Here is a 25511-nt window from a genome sequence, read left to right as displayed (position 1 = left end):
AACTTTGTTGGAATTGAGTTTCATGAATCATATGAAGATAAAACTCTGTACAATATATCATTATTTCATTCAAACATTCACATCAAGGCATACTAGTTCTAATCCCTTAGCAACTAGTTCTAAATTAATATATCAAAATGCTAATCCCTTAGTCAATTTAACATATAATTTGCATTAAGTCCGATGTTAAGAATGACCAAGTTATTGAGTCTATCCCTAGATCCCAAATCACTTAGGTGCTCTATCTATGTCCATGTTCAAAGTTACTTTCCAGTAATCAGAAACATTCAAATAACATTATATTTCCATACAATGATAGTAAATTCAAGAAAGAGCATATGAACGAACAACGATATACTGAACAGGAAAAGTACATCACAGTGAGTTCATTACATCCAATTCCAACGAAAAAAAAACTTAACTACTCTTAGTCATCTAAAACGTACACATTTGAAGCAATCCCTTGCAACAATGATGTCTTGATGCCTTGAAGTAGTCTCTAGAAGTTCCTGAGATGTTTTCGTTTCTTTCTTTTGTCCGGAGCTTCTGTTCGAAGAAGCTGGTTCTGTCGCTCTGTCACGTCTTTTAAAGCCACTTAAATTCATTAATTCGCTCAGCGTACATGTACTGGTGCGCTATGCGAATTTTCTTAACTGCTGCACTTTAACTGATGTTATTCGCGCAGCGCACAGGTACTGGTGCGCTATGCGAATTTACTTCTTCTGGCAGTGCGAATTTTGGCTTTGGCTTTGCGAAAATTGGCTGACAAAGTCTAAATAATACATCATTTCCTGTACAATATTTTACATAACAATCTACTACTTATTACAACTTTTCAATGAGGAACAACATGAATAATTACAAGATTGAGCTCATTTATAAGTATAAAAATAACTCTTTTTCACACTTATCACTAGCTGAACAAGACTAGGAATGCTATGTCACTCTTAAGATTCTTCATTGTTGCCCCATCTATGATCATATCAAGTGGTAATTAAACGAAGGATGAACTTTTGCTTTAATGCCTTTGAACTTGTACAATTCAATCTTTTTCCGGAGTGGTCCAATCTTTGTCCTAAGTTTGGCTTCTCTCTTTGCTAACTCTTCCTCAAGTTGATAAAAATATTTCATTTGATAAAAACATACAAACGGTAAAGTTCATAAATGTTCACTTCATAGTTTTTTGTATTGGATGCATGACTTTTTATGCTGGTTCTCCTAAGGAGCTGACATAAATTGATGTCAGTCATTCATAGGGTCCAATGTAAATTTACTTTGGTCATTTAGAGGAATCAATGTAAAATGATGTCACCTATTAGAATGTCGTACCTTTGTCAAACAAAAAAAAATCCTTAAATAACAAACATAAAACAACCTTTTTAGTGTTAATGTGCTAATATGTGAGACACATTAATTCCATGTTGAAAATACCATAAAACATAAAGTCACTTTCAATAGATAAAATGAGAGACACTAGTACAAGATTAAGCTTCTAGCGCGTCTAATACATTTCAGTTTTCACAAAACCTCAACATAAAATGATGTGGTGACATTTTCACAAATTTGAAAAACATATAGTAAGCCTCAATTTACTAAACATTCGAAACTATATGTACCTTTTGGCCTCGATTCAAAAACAACCAAAACATAAATGGGTGCCAAATAATAACAAAATTTAAATTAAAATGATATTTTAAACTGACACCTATTTGAACAAGGTCTCTAACTTTGGTTATTAAAGAACCGTTGTCATAGGGTCTTGCAAAATTGACATTCCCTCCTAAAATTGACATTTTAAACTAACACGTCTCTGAAAATGGGCTATGGATTTTGTTTATTTAAAGAACCACTGCCATAAGGTCTGCAAAACTAACAGTTTTTGTTGACACCTATTTAAACAAGGCCTATGGATTTGATTCTTTACCCGCTACCATAAGTCTTTTAGAACTGATTGTAATAATTTATTACTTGTCTGAGCAACCCTTATGACCTTGGTTGTTTTGAGAACTAATGTCATAAGGTGTTTATTCTTTGGTTTGAACTAAATTTAAAAATTGCTACTGAAAATTTGAACCAATTTTCAATACTGCCCCTGTAAATTTTAATTTTTTTTATTTTTTTTGGCAGGCTTTAAGAAACAGTTATTATTAGAATTGATGCCATATAACCGTTATTGCTTCGGTTATTAAAGTAACCAAGGCAATATGTCTTTCCAGGTTAAATTTTTGCAAAAAGTCACAAAGGACCAACATCAACAACTTTCTTCTTCCTTTCACCTCTGCGAACAAACCAGCGCCGCTACAATGTGTTCACTGCTCCATCTCTAAACCAAAACAGCATTGTCACTACTATGACGTCTTCTTCTTCTTCGTTTGTTACTATTGTCGTTACATCTTTTCGTTAGTTCATTCTTTGCTTTCATCGTTCGTCTTCTCCACTTTGGTAAGCCTAATTATCTTTATTTTCTTGTGTGTTTTTGTGCTTGCTTTTGTTCTTAGACTAATATGTTGGTTTTATTTGAGTCTAGGTACTTTATCTTTGTGGTGAGATTTTGTACCATTCCAAAACGTGAGTGGTTGCATCATTCTCCATTGTTTTCCACTTTTCATGCTCCCAGATTCGTATTATTATGTTTAAAATTTACTTTTTAATATAAGCCTATAATTTTGTAGTAGATTGTTCATTTTTTGTTTGTTGGATATGTTATTAATTGTATGCCTAAATATAGTGTTGTATTGAGTTATCCTTAGTTTTCCGTTTGAGATTCAATACAAAAATTATTTAATATCTCCAAGTTTTTTGAAGAGATGTATTTTTTTGAAAAGGAATATAAGAGATGGTACTAATAATTTATATGTATTGAATATTGAATTGTCTGATTAGACAATTTAAAAGATTAATCACTTTTTCATAGTTTATTAGTGCATATAAATATTAATATACATGTCTTAAAATTGATGAATATTTGAAACTGTGTTTTATATTAATCGTTAGGTTTATATTTGATTGTGAGTTATAATCAATTTCATTTTGCGTAACCTAAAGACCAATGTATAATAGTGGCAAAATCTTGTGAAATTTAAGATATTTAGTTTAAAATATATATATATATATATATATGTGTACAATAAACTAAAAAAAGTGATTTTTCTTGAATGAGATAGAATCAAATCTTGAATACAAAAGCGATAGAAGTGATAATTCAAGATTACTTAAATTATATGAACAATTTCAGTATATATACCTATGCGAGATTAGATTTATTCAACACGTATCAGTGTTGAGTATGAGAAAGGAGTATAAGAGTTTATATAATTTGCACAACATAATGAGGGTAGAAGTCATGATGAAGTGAAGTTTAGATGTTATTGTGTCAACTGTTTAAATGGGAGAAAGTTGAATGCAACCGAAATTAGGGAACATTTTAGCTGTGATGGTTTCCTTCAAAGTTATACAACATGGACATGGCACAACGAATTAATAGAATTTCCTATTATGTCCCGAACTGAACATATATTTGATTCCACTCTGGACGATCAACCGAAAGAAGACAATTTAGAAGACATGATCCATAATGTTGGCACAAATATTTTTCCTAAGCGCATGATGTCAACTAATGTAGAAACTCCTTTGTATATGGGTTCAACTAAGTTCACACGATTGTTAGAGGCGTTAAGGATCATGAATTTGAAGGTCACCAATGAATGGATTGATAAATGTTTCGCAAAATTTTTGTCGCTATTGAATGAAATGCTTCTAAATGGAAATACACTACCTAATCGTAATTATGATACACAGAAAATTCTTTGTTTGATGGGTATGAAATATAAAAGGACACATTCATGTTCGAATGATTGCATATTATATAGGAAATAGTTTGAAGGTTTGGAAAAATGTCTGAAATGTGGGTTATCATGATACAAGTTAGAAAACAATAATGAAGATAGTAGTAAGTTAGAAAAGGATGGTTTTGCTAGAAAGTAATTTGGTACCTTCCAATCATGGCCAGACTAAGCGTTTGTTTACAAATCCAAAAGGTGTTAAAAACCTTAAATGACATGCAAATGAGAGAACAACTGGCGAACTGCTTCGTCATCTAGCTGATTCAATGCAATGGAAAAATATTGATCATGATTTCCCCTAATTCGGTCAAGAATGTAAAAATCTTCAGCTTGGTTTAGCTATTATATTTTACAACTTATCTTTTGGATTGTGCATGAAGAGAAATTACATAATGTTGTCTATGATGATATTTGGTCCAAGGTATCCTGAAAATGACATAAATGTTTATCTTAGCCCATTAGTTGAAGACTATAAGTTATTATGGGTTGATGGGGTTGAAATATTTGATGCCTTCACTTTTGAAACTTTTGTGATTAGTGCAATGTTATTTTGCACCATTAATGATTTCTCAATTCACATGAATTTGTAAGGATACAATGTCAAGGGTCATAAAACATGTGTTATATGTGAAGAAAACACTACAACTCATCAATTGAAGCACAAAAGAAAGACGATATATATGTGTCATTGGAGATTTTTACAATCTAATGATCCAAATTGAAGGTTAAAATAAACATTCAATGGATATCAAGGGAATGAAGATTCACCAATTCCATTGAAAAACCTTTCAATTCATGAAAAAAATTAATAAAGTACATAATGTATGTGGGAAAATGTTCAAGAAGTCATCAGTAACAAACCCTTGGAAAAAAAAATCAATATTCTTTGATCTTTCATATTGGTCAAAGTTAGGGGTTAGACATTACATAAATGTAGTACATGTAGAAAAAACATATGTGTGACAACTTGATTGGTACACCACTAAAATGCTCATTTGAATTTGGTTGAAATGAAGATTTGAGAAGACTTAGCACCAATGGAGGTTGGTAAACGTACTTATTTTCCCCTCGCATGTTACACTATGTCCAGACAAGAAAAAATAAGTTTTTGCCTTTGTCTAAAGAGTGTAAGGTACCACAAGGATACTCTTCAAATATTAAGAGTTTAGATGCAGGACTTAAAGCTTGTTAGCATGAACTCTCACGATTTCCACATCTTAATGCAACAATTTTTACGAATGGTTATTTGTGGAATTTATCCAAAAATGTTAGACAGACTATAACTTGTTTGTGTTCATCTTTATCTTCAATTTGTAGTAAAACCATTGATCTAGTAAAGTTAGATGAACTTCAAGACGAGATTGTTATCATCTTGTGTCAGTTAGAGATATATTTCCCTCCATCCTTTTTTGACATCATTAAATATTTTCTTATTCATTTGGTTAGAGAAATATAGTTCTGTGGATTAATGTATGTTGGGTGATTTCAGCAAGTGCACCGAATCGTTTCAAGTAATAAACCATGGTAAGACCAGGTATCGTTTTTCCAAGAGACTCGTAATACTAGAGAATTGTGCGATTAACAACTCATTTAGACTCAATAGAACAACATTCATTTACAAGCATGTGCAAAGAGATAAATTCACAAATATACAATGGTTGGACTTTGGTCATTAATGGCACTTAGATATGGACAAGACTAGAAATTGTATGAAATGACATTGCTAAGGTTAGTTTTCACCTATTTCACTCTTGTGCTTACCCAATTTCATCTCCTCTCCATCAATTTACTAAAGTCAATCCACAAGAACACTCTAGCCCTAATCCTTTAGGTGGAAAAGTCTAGGTTTTCCCTATTAAACTCCAATCCCTTGGAAAATCTAACAAGCAAACCCGCATTAAAGAGCTAGGATCTTAAGACAACATGTGAATCATCTTCCATCCCTAGAATCAATGATCACAAGGACTCTTGTTTCAGTTCAAGGTTCCATCTTATGTCCCCATAATCCATGAAACCCCAAATTCAAGTCATGAATTCCCCTATTACATGCAAGCTTTAAGATTGGAAACAAGAATACTAGCAATTGATAGAAAATGCATATATATATATATATATATATAATCAAATCAATCATCCATTACACAAGAATTCATAGGCTGCATCTAACCCTAACAAGATGAATCTGGTTCTCCACTTCCATGGAGAACCGTAGAGCTTACAAACATGGATGGAAGAAGAAGGAGACCCAAAGGAAGAGAAGGAGATGTTCCCACAAGCTCCTCATGCCTTCCATGAGCTCCAACAGTAAAATCGCGCCTCCAAAGAACCAAAGACCCAAAGCCCTTCGCGTTTCATATTGGTGAGGTATGGGAACTTGTATCGTTCGAAGTGCGAGGCTGAAGCATGTGGTCATTGCAGCTAAATCTGAAGCAAGGTCAATAATTGTGCTTTTTATGGTGGTTTTCTATGGTTAGGAAACTAGAATATTGAGTGGTGGTCCCCCATGTGTGTTTAAAGTTGTTTTACAGTCTGTGTTTGAGTGTATTGTTGTTATTGTTTTAATACATTTATGTTTTGTCGTCATATGTTTTGCATTATAGGTGTAGATATATTTATATAGTGTTATGTATAGTGGACGAGGAGATTGAGATTGTTTTCCATCATTAACAAAATTAAACACAAATGCAAACACATATTTAAAACGGTCACTAGTGCAGAATTGGCCTTTAACGTCACCCCGTAGACGTCGAACCACAAAATAACCAACGTAAATTATTGACCGGTGGCATTTTCGTAAATAAGTTGGGCATATAGACGTCGGTTCAGGGGGGCACCGACGTCTATAATATTATAGACGCTGGTGCCCCGCCTAACATACGTTTATATGTTTGACAGGTAGATGAAAAGTTCTTTTTTTCCGCCATATAGACGTCTGATCCCGCCATCCCGACGTCTATATACGATTATAGATGTCGACCCCTTGTCACAGACGTCTATATGCCTGACAGGTAGGTGAAATGTTTTTTCCGCCATATGGACGTCTGATCCCGCCATCCGACGTCTAAATGGCCTGACAGGATAGGTGAAAAGTTGTTTTGGACGTCGACTCCCCTTATGTCCGACATCTATATACACCACGAATATTAATTTTTAAATCGAATGGGCGTCATATTAGTGAGGGCCCCGACGTGTAGTTGAGAATAGACATTGGTGCCTTCTATGCCTAACGTCTTGGTTCTTGTTAAATCAAAAATCGAACCCACGGTTACGCGCACTTCATCGTCTTCCTTCTCGCCTTTTCTCTCCGCGACATTGCATTTTCAGGTGCGTTTTGTCCCTTTTGAACCGTTTAAACTTACTTTTACTCCGATTAACTTAGTCTTTGATGGATTATCTTCCATTTGAACCGATTAAAATGAGTTTTCGTTGTGTTTTGGTGTAGTTTTTCTCGTGTCTTTGGGTAGCATAGTAGCACCTTCTCCCTTTGCTAGTTTCCTCGTAAGGAAAACTTGCGTCTTTTGGATGTCTTATAGCATTTCAACCCAAAATCGAACCTGGGTCCTTGCCTAGTTCTCATGTCACCGTATTCGTTTTTATTGCCGGTTGGAATGGAACTAGGCTAGGACCGAGATTCAGTTTTCGGTTGAAATGTCATAAGAGATCCAAAAGACGCAACCTTTTCTTATGATGAAACTAGCAAAGGAAGAAGGTGCTACTACGCTACCCAAAGACAAAAGTTGTAGTAGACGTCGATTAATGCCATGTCCGACGTCTATAGAGCCCTTGGACATCGATTAATGCCATGTCCGACGTCTATAAAGACGTCGAACCTGTAGAGTCCGACGTCCCATTAACGTCACCCATAAAGACGTCGGATCGGGATCTGACGTTAAAAGCCCAAAATAACAGACGTTTAAAGCCCTTTCTGCACTAGTGGGTTGATCACTAACTCAATTACATGCTTCCAATCATAGATTAACCAACAATTAAACACTGCTCTAACCCCTAATCCAACACAAATTAACCAACTAAGCGAAGGTTAATCCAGTCTTTAGAATTGCAAACTACGCGAATACAATGTACAAATTCAATCAATTCTGCACCATACAATCCAATTGACTAAGCGAAGATTAAATACCAATTAGGAAACTATGTGTATACTCAATCGCAAGCGCAAAATATATTCAATATTGAGCCAAATCAGAGCAAAGCTTGAATACACTCTCAAGTGCATCGCTTTCCAGTCTTATTTATCCCTTTTGAAAGGGAAAAGGAAAAAGATTTGTGCCTTTGGGTTGTAGAGTGTTATGCCTTTGCTTCTCTTGCCAACTAAAAGAGAAGTGTTCTTAGAACCTTTGACGATGGTGGTAGAGTCTTCAACAATTTGGCGACAACATAGTGCGATCAAGTCTTTGACAACGACGAGCCTTCGACGACGATGAACTTTTGATGATAATGAGCCTTTAAGGGCGATGAGCCTTCAAAGGTGACGAGTTTCCATAGTAACGAGCCTTTGGCGATAATGAAAAAGGAGGGAAATTCTTTTACAAATGAAACCTGAAACCTAAACAAACCACATTTAACTAAACTAAAATTAAAATAAATTTAGTATATTTAAACTGAATTATTAAATAGTATAACTAACTTTTAGTAAAAATAGTATAAAAAAGTATAGACAAAGGGGTTTTAAGTAAATTACGCCCAACCCTACTTTTACCTTTCCTCTTATGTGATTATATTCTCTCTCCTCTGGATCCACCTTGCCTTTGTGTTTCCTTGGAAACCATGGGCGTCTCCGTTGTCTTTGCAATCTAATACCTTCTTTTTCCACTGTATAAGATCTACCCTAATAAAATGTTCAACTTATAAGTAATTTAAACATAATTATACTGCCTACACGGTAGTCTGTCTGTATAATTATAACGTATATTTACACTAGTAAATGTAAAACCTGTAATTTAATACTGAAATCACGGATTTAAGACTTAAGGGATGAATAAATGGATACTATTTATAATTACATTTGTAAACATTGTCTATGGTTAAAGGTCAGACGCCCGCTATATTTATTATTATATTCTTTTTATTTACTGTTAAAAGAAAGTAAAAAAAACATGTCTTTAGATAAAATAAGGAAAAGTATTATTTGATATATTTAAATTTTTTATATTTATATTACAATTACTTACTTTTTATACTATTTTTTTAAGAAATATAAAATTTTATATTTTTATGATTATTTTATTTTTATATATTAAATGAATACAAAAGTGTAGTAATACTCGTATAATAATAATTGATGCTAATTATGATTTGCACGCAATGTTGATTTTCTTGCTCGTGTTACAACAAAAATAGCAACAGAAACCAAGATCCTCGTACATAAAATCTACAAAATAGTTCACGTACTTCATCGTGATTTTGATTTAATATTAGATAAATTATACTTTTACAGTCATAATTCTTTTCTTACTTCATTTTAATAATAAAATACTATTTTTAACAATTTAAAATAAACATAAATAAAATTTTAAAATAAAAAAATAATATTTATAGTTTGTTTTAAGACAAATGATAATAACGTAAAATTATCACCGTCCTTAAAAGAACCTGATTCTGATTGATGCTTACTCTCAACAACTGGACCACAAGTAGACTCGAGGAATTCCAATAGAATTTACATCTAAATTAAAAGGATAAAGAAGTTAAAAATCAAAGAGGACAAAGAGTTAAAAGGAAAAAAATCACCAATTATAAAATAGGACAACATCTCTAATATATATATATATATATATATATATATATATATATATATATATATTTGTTTGAGTAACTTAATTTTTCCTTTTATATTTTTTTAGCTGAATTCCAACGTAAGTAAACTATGTACCTGAGATGTTTGTTGGATAGTCAAGATATGCTACCTGTCATGAATTCTATTAATGCAAATCTTTGTATTAAGTATCTTTGTTACTACTTATACTTTTTTATTGTATTGTTTAACTAGCTTAGACTATTGTGTAGTACAAATCAATCTATTTTCTTTCATCAACCCAACTTCTGTGGAAAAATTAGCCACTAGAAGGAGAACAACCATTTATAAAAAAAATTCTTTAAAAAACTCAAAGAGTCTACACAGATACATTTAGTGATAAAAGCGGTATTTCATTTTAATAAATTATAATATCCTTATTTGTTACCTCAATCTACTTAACTATATAGTAAGTATTAAAGGATTACATTTTAATAATTTATAATTCATTTAAAAACCATTATAAGTGGTGTTTTTTTAAATAGTATGTACATTTGTTTTTTGTTAAAATTAGTTAGGTTAATTGCCAATTTTTATGAGATTAATTATTATTATAAATCAAACATATAAAATATTATAGTTTGTTGAATAACTTTTCTAGTACTTTCTAGTAAATTATACTTTATATTTATTAACGTTTAAAATATAAATAGAAAATAGGTTCTAAATTATTCAATAGTTAAAATTGTCTTTGTGATTCCAAAGTCATCATTAATACAAAATTAAGAACTAGGACATCAAACATATATGTTTCTTTCTTTTACAGATATGTTAATATAAATGAATAAATTAAAATATAATTTTAATTAAGATCATAAAGTTAAAAATGATAACTTTCGAAAGCATAATACAGTGATAATTAAGCATGACAATAACGTGGGATTGAGACGAAATCGTTATCTCATACTAACTCTATAATAAAAATTTACCAATATTCTCATCTCATAAGAAGTATAAGACATTTATCTCATTCTCATCTCATTGAGTTACAGGTATATCCCTTATCTATCTCAAAATCAATTAATTATTTTCTATAGAAAAATAAAAATTGTATAACGGAAACATAAAATTATCAAATATTTAATAAATAAAAACGTAATCTCATATTTTTAATGTTAAATATTAATTCAAAAGAAATTATAACGGTACATATTTCAAATTACAGTATCGAATAATTATATAAAATATTTCACAAATAATATTGATAAAATTTCACAATCAAAACATCTACAAATTTTGCAAATAAAGTTAAGAAGTAGTTTTTAAAATTTATAAAAAGAAAAAAATATTTAAGTTTAAAAATATGCAAACGTCATTTTACTAATCTCTTTTCTTATATACACTCATAAATATTATATTGAATGAAATTGTATAGAAAAAATATTAAATTAATAATAATTCAAATATAGTCATAAATCTTTCATTTTCAGAACTTCAACCTATATATGTAGGATGGTGTAAACATGATTTTTCACAATAACTTTAAATTATTATATTATAGGAAATGAAAGATCTTAATGTAAATAGGTGGTAAAATTACAATTATAAGAAAGAATTATAAAACAAAAATAAGGGAGAATTATAAAACAAAAATAAGAGTTAAGCATGTATTTAGTCCTTAAACTTTGATGCAGAATTAAAATTCATCTATGTCCAAAATTTTGATACATTTCAGTCCCAATTTTAAAAAGGAATGAATATAGTCCATTTAACTCTTAGATTATTTTTTTTAAGTTTCAACCGATTTTTCCTATTGACATTGAAGTGATAATGTATCAAAGGGTATAAGTAACTCAAATGTTAACATGAAATAAATTTGAAACTTAAAAAATTTAATTAAAAGGAAAATATATTTTTAATGTTTGGAAACCAAAATGTATTAGAGTTTCATACAAGGAAAAATTCTAATTTTTTGTCAAAAGTTAAGGGACTAAAATAATATTTAATCTTAAAATAATAATATAAAAATAATCAAAACAATATTTTACATAATAAAAGTAAATAACAAATAAAAATATTAAAATAGGTAAAATAATGTAATACACTATTGAATAAAATCATACAAAGAAAAACAAAATATAATTAAAGGTTTAATAAAATAAAAAATACCTTAAATATTCGAGAAATAGTTTACCAATTTAAAGATAACGAAAATTGTTTTAGCAAAATAATTTTTCTTTCAAATAAAACAAAAATTAAGAATCGAAGAGAATAAAAGAAGATAAGATTTTATATTACCTGGTCAATAAATAACTTATGTAAAATCCTCAAAATATAGAATAATACTATATCATAGATTAATCACATATAATAATATGATAAATCAGTTCAATAAGATTTAGTAAAGTATTTAACAATTACAGTTATCCAAAATAACCATAAAACTAAAAACTTTACAGAATATCATAAGTTTGATACAAAATATAGGAATAAACCGAACGATGATACAACACACTGTATAAACCGATCAGTTTGAAAACAAATAAACTAACCCTATTGACTGAACGGTCCAATTCAAAACTATACACAACCGATGACCGAGCGATCATAACTTAAGCGACATGATCTTCGTCTTCCAACACTTGCTCACCGAACACTCGTCACCTTCTACTCACATCTGCAGGATGATCATCGCAAGGGAAAAGAAAACCGAACAGACAAGACAAGACAAAATAAGAAAATAGGGTAAGCTATTGTAATTTAATTATAAACACATATATACATTTCATGCAAGTTCAATCCATATGAAACCGAATGGTACATCATACAATAATGAATACAATTCATCACATACAACCAAAACATCATAATTCATATAAATATATATAAACCGAACACTATAACTTGACCATCCTGATTGTATGAATATGTAGCTACAGTCGTCCTTGGACTTGTGCTAGTGTAACAACTGACACCAATAAAGCTACTACCCAAGGTTAATCCCATATTACCTACCTCGACACCCTGAGGCGGTAGGACCTCCTGCCATTCTCACTGATGAGTTACTCCTCTCTACTTGAGAATGAGTAATCACAGAATATCAGGATGAATGCTAGCTTAGCATATCCATATTCATACTTTATAATTCCACAACAATCCATGAGACAGTCCTCCTTGGAGTTCTCTTCCACAATATTTGAAAGTATAAATCTTCAATTCTTAACATACATAATCATTCATCAACTAAATTTTCACACATAATAAAGAGAAAACATGTGAACGTTGGAGACCGAACACCTTCACACTACCCAACCGAGAGTAACAAACAGTTCATAAGAGACAAAACTGAAACAATTGATCGAATGCTATTATAGACCGACCACTATAGAAACCAACTATTATAATCTTAACTCGAACCGAAAAGCTTAAACCGTACCCTCATAACTCAAACCAAAACTCTTAAAAACTTATACCAAACACTATACTAGACCGAGCAGTTAGAGATTATTGTATCCTCTATCCAGACTGAACACTAGTTTAATATTAAAACACTGTGATTAGACCGAACGATCATAGATAGATAATAGCTTAATAGATTGAACTCGGTAAATGACTGAGTACGTGACACGGCCGAACGGTCAACAAAGCAAAACCCTGAATAACACTCCTTAAACCAAAACAAGATACTTTTCTTAATTTCTAAACTTCCAAACTTGATTTCTAAGATATTTGAAACCTATTCCATTGAACCTATTACTCACTACTCATCACTCACATTTTCACATACTCTCAATCCCAAACCAGGAATGACCGAACGTTCTACAACAAGAACTCCAACCCAGTTCACATGTCTCAACCAAACACAGAAATGGAATACAATTTAAACAAACCTACCATTATTCATACATGCAATCGTTCAAACATCAATTCCAAACACAGAAAAATATAATTAAATCACTGGCTTCCCTTACCTTGAATAAACTTGGCACTTCCTAAGCTTCCCCCACTTTGACTAACCAACAACCACTTCTAAAGCAACTTACTAAAATTCCGATTGGTAAAAAAGGACCAACCAGAGGATCAAAAACAAAAACAAGTTCAAAGAGAGATAGATGAAGAACATATGCAAGCGGAACAGTGCTTGCATGTTCCAGAAAATACCGAAACTTAAAAAGGAAGAATGATTTTACTTACCACTTCACACAACAACTAGATTGATGAAAAGGAACTTCTTGCAACCAAGGAAGAACTCAAACACGGCCTAAATGATGATCAACAGAAGAAGAAAGTGAGGATTTTTAGAGAGAAGAAGGAGAATTGTAGAGAGAAGGAGGAGAAACTCAGAATTATGGAGAGAAGAGGTGCATGCAAAAGTGGCTCAATGTTTGAAAATTTTGCTTATATACCACCGTAAAAAACCGATCGGTCAACTAGATACACACACCTGTCTTCCACTTTCTGAATTTTCTAAACCCTCACACTAACACCTGGATTCCACTTAGCATGGATTTAATGGTTCTGACATTCTCCCTAACAACAAATAATTTTCGTCCTCGAAAATTGAACTTACCAAAGAACAGATGAGGATACAGATCCTTCATGACTTCTGCCAACTCCCAAGTAAAGTCATCTGTCCTCTTATCCTAGACAACCTTAACTAAACTGATGGATTTTCCTCTAAGATTCTTAGTTAGGCTCTCAGCAATGACTACTAGTTGGATCTCCACCGAACGATCTTCTCGTACTTGAATATCATCCACTTCTAAAACGTGAGAAGGATCCGGTACATATTTTATGAGTTGAGAAACATGGAAAACTGGATGCATGTTGGATAGTTGAGGAGGCAATGCTATTTCGTAAGCAACTGGTCCTATACGCCTTAAAATTTGATAAGGACCAATATACTTAGGAGATAACTTCTTAGACCGAACGACTCTCCCCACCCTAGTAGTAGGATTTAGTCTCAGAAATACATGATCTCCTGCTGTAAACTCTAGAGGTCTTCGTCTTTTGTTGGCATAAGACTTCTGCCTACTCTGCGATGCCTTCAACCTTTTTTGAATTAGCTTAATTTTTTTCTATAGTCTGTTGAATCACCTCTGGTCCAGTCAACACTGCTTCGCCTTCTTGGAACCAACAAGGAGGTATCCTACAACGTCTTCCATACAAGGCTTCAAATGGTGCCATGCCAATACTGGATTGATAACTATTATTTTAGGTGAACTCTACTAATGGTAATACTTCATCCCAGACTCCCAAGTGATCCAAAACACATGTCCTCAATAAGTCCTCGAGTGTTTGAATTGTCCTTTCAGATTGACCGTCTGTCTGGGGATGATAGGCTAAATTCATCTGTAACCAACTGCCCAATTTACTTTGTAGTGATTGCCAAAACTAAGAGGTAAATCTAGTGTCTTTGTCAGAGATGATACTAGATGGCACTCAATGCAACCGAACCACCTCTCTAATGTAGAGTTGAGCCAACTTGGTCATTGAAGTCTTCAAATTAACAACAATGAAGTGAGCACTCTTAGTTAACCGATCCACTATTACCCAAATGGCATCATGATTTCTGACCGGTCGGGGTAGATGGGTCACAAAATCCATAATGATGTTATCCCACTTCCATTCAGGAATTTCTAGCTGTTGCAATAGATCGCCCGGTCTTTGATGCTCCACCTTGGCTCTTTGGCAAGTTAAACATGACGACACAAACCGAGCCACATCATTCTTCATACCTGGCCACCAATATGACTCCTTGAGATCTTGATACATCTTAGTCATGCCTGGATGCATGCTAAAACGACTTTGATGTCCTTCCTCAAGGATCATTCTCTTCAACTCACCATCATTAGGTACACAAACTCTTCCTCTGAACTGTAAGATACCGTCTGATTCCAAGGAAAAATCTTTACCTTGCTCACTGCCGATTCGTCCTTTTAATTTTTGTAACTCATCATCTAATGATTGCTTCTTCCGTATTTGGTTCAATAGCTCACTCTCTACTACTAAACGATAACAGCTGATACCATTCGATTTTAATTTAACTTGCAACTTCAAGTCTCTAAAGCTCTCAACCAAACTCCATTCTCGTACCATCATAGCAGACACATGCACAGTCTTCTTTCTCAAGGCATCAGCTACTACATTATCTTTTTCAGGATGGTAAAGTAAATCAAATTCATAATCTTTGATGAATTCCATCCGTCTTCTCTGCCTCATGTTCAGTTCCTTTTGATCAAAAAGATTCTTCAAGCTTTTGTGATCACTGAACACCGGAAACCGAGCACCATAAAGATAATGCCTCCAAGTCTTCAATGCAAACACCACTGCTACTAACTCCAAATCATGGGTTGGATAGTTCTTCTCATGAGTTTTAAGTTGTCTTGAAGCATACGCCACCACCTTCCCTTCTTGCATGAACGCACAACCCAATCCTTGATAAGAGGCATCACAGAAAACTTCAAAGGGCTTACTTGTATCAGGAATAACTAACACAGGAGCGCTCGTCAACCTTTGCTTTAGCTCTTGGAAACTATCTTCACACCGATCGGTCCATTCAAAAGGTTGATCCTTCTAGGCTAATTTAGTTAACGACGCTACTATCTTAGAGAATCCTTCAATAAACCGCCTATAGTAGCCCACAAATCCCACAAAACTCCTAATTTCCGTGACCGAACAAGGTTTCTCCCATTGAAGCACCACCTGTACTTTAGTAGGATCCACAGCAATACCACCTGCTGATATTACATGTCCTAAAAATTGCACTTCTTTCATCCAGAAGTCACACTTAGACAATTTTTCATAAAGCTTCTTCTTCCTCAACACATCGAGCATTGTTCTAAGGTGATCCCTATGTTCTTCATGATTTTTAGAATAAATAAGTATGTCATCTATAAAGACAACAACAAATTTATCTAAGAACGGTATGAAGATCCGATTCATGTAATCCATGAATATGGCGAGAGCATTAGTAACACCAAACGACATTACTACATATTCATAATGATTGTACCGAGACCGGAAGACTGTCTTCTGCACATCTCCCTCCTTAACTAAAATCTGATGGTATCCAAACCTCAGATCTATTTTAGAAAACACTGTAGCCCCATGTAATTGATCCAACAAATCATCAATTCTTGGTAAAGGGTATTTGTACTTAATTGTCAATTTATTCAGCTGTCTATAATCTATACAAAGCCGAGAATTGCCATATTTCTTCTTAACTAGCAGCACAGGAGCACCCCAAGGTGATACACTTGGCCGAATAAATTGTTTATCCATCAACTCTTCAATTTGCTTCTTTAATTCAGTTAGCTCTGCTGGAGACATTCTGTAAGGAGCTATAGATACTGGCCCTGCTCATGACACCAAATCAATTGAAAATTCTACTTCTCTAGGAGGAGGCAACCCAGGTATCTCTTCTGGAAAAACGTACGGAAATTCAACTACGACTAAACGGTCTATCCTCTGATTACGCTGCACCGATCGGTCCAAACTCTGCTCACACTTTTCCACTTCCAAATGAGATAGTATCAAGAAGCAGCTAGCACCTTCCAATATATCTTGCCTCAACTGACCGATTGCCAACGACTCTTCTTGTTCTTCATCTGGAAACAATAATTTCTTCTCTCCACAATCAATAAGAATGCGATTGGCAGCTAACCAATCCATTCCTAATATTACCTCTAAACCTTGAAGAGGTAAGCAAATCAGGTTCACTTTGAACCGACGACCCTCAACTACTATTGGACATTTAGCACAATAAACAATCGTCCTAACCTTCCCAACTTTTGGGGTTGATACCACCAGATCAAACTGAAGCTCATCTACTAACAATCCCAACTTCTCAACACATTCCTTTGAGATAAAAGAATGTGTTGCCCCCAAATCAAAAAGTACACAACAAGATATTCCATACAGCAAGTAAGCATTGATAATAAGATTACCTGAACTTGCTGCTTCGGTTCCTGTTAGTGCATATACTCGTCCGACAGCCTGAGCTCTTCCGCCACCACCACCACCACCTCTTGATTGAAACCTGCCTGCATGTTGTGGTTGACCACTAGCTCTTCGTCCCATATTACAGTCTTTCTCATAGTGCCCTACACTTCTACACCGATTACACCATCTGTCACCTATCCTTTTGAGGATAAACCGACTAATAATGTAGACCCCCACAAGTAAAACACCTAATATGTGCTGGAACGGTTTGCTGCCCGAACGGTAGTGGAGGTCTTGAAGACTGACCTCTAACTTCTGAAGAAGAAGGCCGAGCAATTGGGGTCCTCTTAGGACCGAGACTACTTCTGGAGGAAACCGGCCCTCCAACATTTGGTTGTTGCCTTTCCACTTCCATCTTGGTCTTCTCTAAGACCTTAGCCCGTTCTACTAAAGAGGGAAACTGCTTGATGCAAAAACCAACCACCATCAACTTGAGATCCCCTCGCAATCCATTTTCAAATTTTCTACACTACCATTCCTCATTCATGGCCAGTGTATGAAACCTCAACCAATGTTTGAATTTATTGTTGCTCTACCGCTCGCCATCAAATCCACATACTGTCTCTGAGATACCTCCGCTGATAACCGAGCGGTTTCCAGATGTTGTAGAGCGACAATGTTCTGTTGAACTAATGCAGCGTTTTGTTGCTGCATTGCCGTGAGTACCGACTCCATCATTCTCATCAAATCTGACGTATGAGAATTCGCAGTTGGAGAAGAAGGAGGAGACCGAGATGCCATCTTTGATCATTCATAAACAAAAAGAACCATCAGTCTAAACCAAGGAGACAAGGATACTGTCTAAACTAACACTGAGTACACAGCACAAGCATAACATACTCATAACCTACAGGGTTCTAAGGAAAGAACTACTAATGTAACATCCTCAAAATATAGCATAATACTATATCATAGATTAATCACATATAATAATATGATAGATCAGTTCATTAAGATTTAGTAAAATATTTAACAACTATAGTTATCCAAAATAACCTTAAAACTAAAAACTTTACAGAATATCATAAGTTTGATACAAAATATGGGAATAAACCGAACGGTGATACAACACATCGTATAAACCGATCGGTTTGCAAAAACAATAAACTAACCCTATTGACCGAACGGTCCAATTCAAAACTATACACAACCGATGACCAAGCGGTCATAACTTAAGCGACATGATCTTCGCCTTCCAACACTTGCTCCACCGAACACTCGTCACCTTCTGCTCACATCCACAAGATGATCATCGTAAGGGAAAAGAAAACCGAACAGACAAGACAAGACAAAATAAGAAAATAGGGTAAGCTATTGTAATTTAATTATAAACACATATATGCATTTCATGCAAGTTCAATCCATATGAACCCGAATGGTACATCATACAACAATGAATACAATTCATCACATACATCCAAAACATCATAATTCATATAAATATATATAAACCGAACACTATGTCTTGACCATCCTGATTGTATGAATGTGTAGCTATAGTTGTCCTTGCACTTGTGCTAGTGTAACAGCTGACACCAATCAAGCTACTACCCAAGGTTAATCCCATATTACCTACCTCGGCACCTTGAGGCGGTAGGACCTCCTGCCATTCTCACTCATGAGTTACTCCTCTCTACTAGAAAATAAGTAATCACAAAATATCAGGATGAACGCTAGCTTAGCATATCCATATTCATACTTTATAATTCCACAACCATCCATGAGACATTCCTCCTTGGAATTCTCTTCCACAATATTTGAAAGTATAAATCTTCAATTCTTAACATACACAATCATTCATCAATTAAATTTTCACACATAATAAAAAGAAAACCTATGAACATTGAAGACCGAACACCTTCACACTACCCAACCGAGAGTAACGAACGGTTCATAAGAGACAAAACTGAAACAATTGACCGAACGCTATTATAGACCGACCACTACAGAAACCAACTATTATAAACTTAACCCAAACCGAAAAGCTTAAACCGTACCGTCACATCTCAAACCAAAACTCTTAAAAACTTATACCAAACACTATACTAGACCGAGCACTTTGAGATTATTGTATCCTCTATCCAGACTGAACACTAGTTTAATATTAGAACACTGTGATTAGACCGAACGATCATAGATAGATAATACCTTAATAGATCGAACTCAGTAAATGACTGAGTACGTGACACGGCCGAACGGTCAACAAAGCAAAACCCTAAATAACACTTCTTAAACCAAAATAAGATATTTTTCTTAATTTCTAAACTTCCAAACTTCCAAACTTGATTTCTAAGTTATTTTAAACCTATTCCACTGAACCTATTACTCACTGCTCATCACTCACATTTTCACATACTCTCAATCCCAAACCAGAAATGACTGAACGTTCTACAATAGGAACTCCAACCCAGTTCACATGTCTCGACCAAACACAGAAATTGAATACAATTCAATCAAACCTACCATTATTCATACATGCAATCGTTCAAACATCAATTCCAAACACAGAAAAATATAATTAAATCACTAGCTTCCCTTACCTTGAATAAACTTGGCACTTCCTAAGCTTCCCCCACTTTGACTAACCAACAACCACTTCTAAAGCAACTTACTAAAATTCCGATTGGTAAAAAAGGACCAACCAGAGGATCAAAAACAAAAACAAGTTCAGAGAGAGATAGATGAAGAACATATGCAAGCGGAACAGTGCTTGCATGTTCCAGAAAATACCGAAACTTAAAAAGGAAGAATGATTTTACTTACCACTTCACACAACAACTAGATTGATGAAAAGGAACTTCTTGCAACCAAGGAAGAACTCAAACACGGCCTAAATGATGATCAACAGAAGAAGAAAGTGATGATTTTTAGAGAGAAGGAAGTGAATTTTAGAGAGAAGGAGGAGAAACTCAAAATTTTGGAGAGAAGAGGTGCATGCAAAAGTGGCTCAACATTTGAAAATTTTGCTTATATACCACCGTAAAAAACCGATCGGTCAACCAGATACACACACCTGTCTTCCACTTTCTAAATATTCTAAACCCTCACACTAACACCTGGATTCCACTCAACATGAATTTAATGGTTCTGAAAACTTACGCGATTGAATACTTGAAATTGAGATTCAAATGTTTTTATGTGAAAAAAAATAAACGATAAATTAAAATATTAAGGATTCAAAATAATCAAATGTGAGACCTAAAACCTATTTAATTAATTAAATATGATAATATATCATTTGTAGAGTTGTCAAAACGGGCCACCCGACCCGACCCGGCCCGACCCACCACGGGTTGGTTACTTAATGAGTCAACCCAACCCGGCTCATTTATTAGCAAGCCAATAAAATTTGAACCCGGCCCGACCCACCACGGGTTGGTGGGTAAACGGGTTGGCTCACTGACTCACTTAATTACAATTTTTTTAAAATAAAAAAATTACAACCTTTCTATAATTCAAATTTAAACAAATTTCACTCCTAACATGAGTGTTTTATTAATTTTGAAAATAAGAAACTTAAATAATTTTTTCAAGCAAAAGAAAATAATAAATATTCTTTTATAAAATTAAAATTAAATTTTAATAAAATAAAATCAGGTAGGTGGGTTGGTGGGCCAACCCAACCCATCACGGGTTCAACCCGCATGAACCGGGTTGGAATCTGACCCGCATAAAAAAAACATAATTGTTTCAAATTCAATCTGACCCGAGTTTGTAATGAGCCAGATTGACCCGTGAGTTGTGAACCATTTTGACAACACCATTTGAATATAACCACACACAATAAAAGTTTAATCAAGATTGTGATAATAAAGAAAATACCTAGAAAATATGTACGTATTTTTTTAAATATAGAATAAATTAAACAATTAGAATAAAGAAAGAAGAAAATTATATATATATATATATATATATTTATTGATAATCTATCATATATCTAATAAAAAATAATATAAATATACCTTACTTATTTTATATTTATTTTTTCTTTATTTGTTTTTTTATAATATGAATAATTTATACATCTATTATTTTTATTTCTAAATAAATTTTAAGTATTCACACCTGTTTGGTGTACATCAATTATTTTTCTTTACTAAAAGGGAAAAGAGTCACGGTAGGGCATAAAACTTTTTGTGAAGGACACTTCTCTTATAGGAAAATTATAATAACTATAGTCCTTTGTTGGTAAAAGAAAATGATAGATGAACAATGACGAGTAAAATTATGAACCCATGATTGTTGAAGTGAAAAGAAATAGGACAAAAAAACAAAGGCATCATGACTCATTGTCCTTAAATAGAACAATAAGAATCTCCCTCAGAACACCATAACAAAAAAACTGAACTCACCATTCTTCTCCAACATGAAAGACACCATTGTTCTGTACCCTAACAATGGTAGGGGTCACCTAGTGTCCATGGTGGAGCTAGGCAAGCTCATTCTATCCCACCACCCTTCTCTTTCCATCACCATCCTCATCCTCACCCCATCCCCCAACGCCACTTTCACCCTAGCCTGCAACTCCAACGCCCAATACATCGCCGCCGTCTCCGCCACCATCCCCGCTATCACTTTCCACAGCGTTCCCATGGCCCAACTCCCCCTCGACAACCCTTCCCTCCCCCCTCACCTCATCTCCCTCGAACTCTCCCGACACAGCACACAAAACGTTGCCCTTGCACTCCAAAGCCTCGTCAAAGCCTCCAACATCAAAGCCCTAGTCATGGACTTCTTAAACTTCAGCAACCCCAAAATTCTCACGGAAAATCTCACCACAAACATCCCCATTTTCTTCTACTACACTTCCGCAGCCTCCAGCCTCGTTGTGCTTTTTCATTTCCCCACTACTCTCCCAAAACAAGTCAAAGACCAACAATTTCAACTTCACTTCCCAGGGTTACCTGCAATATCCACGGATGTCTTTCCAAACGAAACCTTCGACCCTTTGAGCTACACTAACCAGATTTTCCGTCGGATAGCGGAAGCCATGAAGCGTAGTTCTGGGATTATAATAAACACGTCTGAAGCGATTGAAGAGAAAGCCATTGCAGTGTTGAACGACAATAGGATGCTGCCACCGTTGTTTTTCGTGGGCCCTGTTATTTCTGCACCATATGGGGAAGAAGACAAAGGTTGTCTGAGTTGGCTCGAGTCGCAACCGAGTCAGAGCGTGGTGTTGCTGTGTTTCGGAAGCATGGGATGGTTCTCGAGGAGGCAGTTGATGGAGATGGCTATTGGGTTAGAGAAGAGCGAGCAAAGGTTCTTGTGGGTGGTGAGAACCGAGTTGGAGGGTGGTGACTCGCTGGAAGAGAAGCCCAGTTTGGACGAGTTGTTGCCCGAAGGGTTTATGGATCGGACGAAGGAGAAGGGGTTGGTGGTTCGGGACTGGGCTCCACAGAGGGAGATTCTGAGTCATGACTCAGTGGGGGGGTTTGTGACTCACTGCGGGTGGAACTCGGTGCTGGAAGCCGTGTGCGAAGGGGTGCCAATGGTGGCTTGGCCATTGTACTCGGAGCAGAAGCTGAATAGGGTGTTTATGGTTCAGGAAATGAAGGTGGCTTTGGCGTTGAAGGAGGAGAAAGATGGGCTGGTGAGTGGGAGTGAATTCGGGGAGCGATTGAAGGAACTCATGGAATCGGACACGGGGAAAGAGATTCGTCAGAGGGTTTTCAAGATGAAACTCAGTGCTGCAGAAGAATTGGGTGAAGGTGGAACTTCACGTGTTGCGTTAGATAGGTTGGCTATGTTATGTAAGAGAGTAATGTAAGAGAGTAAAAAGTAAGTAAAAAGGAAGAGTAAAACGAGTTCTTTCACTATTTAACTTCTCTTTTTGAATTGAAAAATATTTATGAAAATAAAATGGCACATACAATTTAATATATATATATATATATATCGAGATTAAAAACTATACTTTTATATATTATATAGTCAAATAAGAAAAGAGAAATAAAAAGAAAAAATAAGTATATAATAAATATAAATAAAATAATGATATATGAATATATTTACACTTATCCATTTTATGTTCTTCTTCTTCCTTTCATAATTGTTATAAATTTATATTATAATTTTACGTAAACAAGTTTTTTATTTTCCAATGAAATTTTCGATAGAAAAACTTATTAAAATTTTCAAAATTTAATTTAGATCTAATTTAAATTCAATAAAATAGATTAATTCAAGATTAATTTTAATTAAATTAATTATATTTAGATTTTTTTTCAATCTAATTTCAATTTGATTAAATTTATATTACATCTACATTGTCAAATAAGTTAAATCTAGATTGATCTAATATATTTGAGTATTTAGATCTAATAGGTATGGACTCAACTGAATTAGTTTGACCTAAACCTAACTCAGCTCGTGTCAACTTGAGTCTAGTTCACTTGACCTAACTTAGGTAACATTTTCTTAACAAAGGTGAGAGATAACTTAGTTCGACCTAGGTCTAAACAATTTGACTTAGGTTTGTGCTGATTCGACTCGACTTAGGTTTGGGTTAACTTGGCTCGATCTATGACTATGCTGACTTAGTTTGACTTGAGATCATGTTGACTCGGCTTGACCTTGTGTTGGGGATGACTTGTTTAAACATTGGCCCAAGATGACTTAATCAACTCGATTCGAGTTTCAGCTTCGGTCAACTCGATAGAAAACTTGATTTGTGTTGACTCATCCTGATTCTTTGACTTAGACTTAGTTAGTTTTGACCTTCATACTAGACTGCCTTGACTCGATTCTTCTGTTAAGAAAGTATCATCTATCAAACCTTGTTTTAAAGTTTAGCAATAGTGTCTAATGAAATAGTGTTTATCAAAATGAACCGTCTAAGATAAACACGTTAAACATTATATACCTAAACACTATCCTAAGTGTTAAACATTGCTCTAAATAGACTACATATAAATGCCAATACATGTGTTATGTCTAAATGCTTATGTACGTCTAACATATTAAATACATGTATGATAATACCTCTTGTTTGTTGTGTTGTGTTATCTTTTTCTGTGTAGATCAATACTGTACAAAGCTTTATTCAAAATTTCAGCATTGGATCAAAAGAATGTTAAAAGATAGGAAGACATTCTAGGAATGTTTCCTCAATTCCTTATGTCTGTTGTATTTGTACAAGTAGCATAGTTGCCTATGAAAAAAAAAACAATAACATTTGACCTCATACCAAAGGCTATAGGCTTTATATGTGTTAGCATAAATCTAAAGAGAAGAAGTTTTGATGATGTGAAAAAGTCAAGTCTCAAGTGCTCTTGTTGCAAGAAGATCTTCATGAAGACCTGTTTTGTGTTAAAGCTTTTGCAATTTAGTATATTTATGTATAGTATGTGGTTTATCTTTGATTCTATGTATTCTTTGCCTTAGGTTGCGTTAAAATTCGTTTTGAATCAGAAAACCTCATCTTATACTAAAGATAATTGGTTATCAACTTATAATAATCGTTTATTAGGAATCAATTATGACTTAACATAATCGATTATCGCGAGAAATTATGAAAATTTTTAAGCAACTGTTTGACCGTTGTGCATTCATTAAATGCATAATCGATTATCATAAGTGGATAATCGATTATCACATGGTAATTAGTAGATAGTGGATTTTTGAAGGTATCCTTGACTGAGATTTCTATAAATTAGATTGGGACTCTCACTTTAATATACGAAATACGAATATTTTGATTTCGAAATTCTTATATGTTGCTGTGACAAGTGTTCTAGAGTTTGTGTAACCCTTGTGCGTTGGCTTTAAGACTTAGTGTTTGCATAAAGCGAGAACTTTCACTGGGAGTATGATTGTATGTTGTTGAGTTAAAACTTGTCATCCTTTTTGAAGATTAAAAGGAGGTGTTCATTCTTGTGAAGATTCAAAGGAGGTGTTCATTCTTTGTGAAG

General features: G+C 34.1%; 1 protein-coding gene across 1 annotated transcript; it reads left to right on the top strand.

The window, feature by feature from the left end:
- The first annotated feature begins 21886 nt into the window (after positions 1-21886).
- On the top strand, positions 21887-23417 carry LOC108344857 (isoflavone 7-O-glucosyltransferase 1). The gene has a single exon (XM_017583375.2). It carries the CDS (start codon positions 21965-21967, stop codon positions 23366-23368), a length of 1404 nt encoding a protein of 467 aa, XP_017438864.1. The 5' UTR covers positions 21887-21964; the 3' UTR covers positions 23369-23417.
- The last annotated feature ends 2094 nt before the right edge of the window (positions 23418-25511 follow it).

This window comes from Vigna angularis, chromosome 8, assembly GCF_016808095.1.
Source record: "Vigna angularis cultivar LongXiaoDou No.4 chromosome 8, ASM1680809v1, whole genome shotgun sequence".
NCBI lineage: Eukaryota > Viridiplantae > Streptophyta > Magnoliopsida > Fabales > Fabaceae > Vigna > Vigna angularis.
The sequence above is the reverse complement of the archived record's forward strand: the minus strand, read 5'-3'. Positions and strand labels throughout refer to the sequence as shown.

Bases quoted from the DNA above. Each gene is read 5' to 3' on its own strand.
- LOC108344857 (XM_017583375.2), top strand. From the start codon at position 21,965: ATGAAAGACACCATTGTTCTGTACCCTAACAATGGTAGGGGTCACCTA.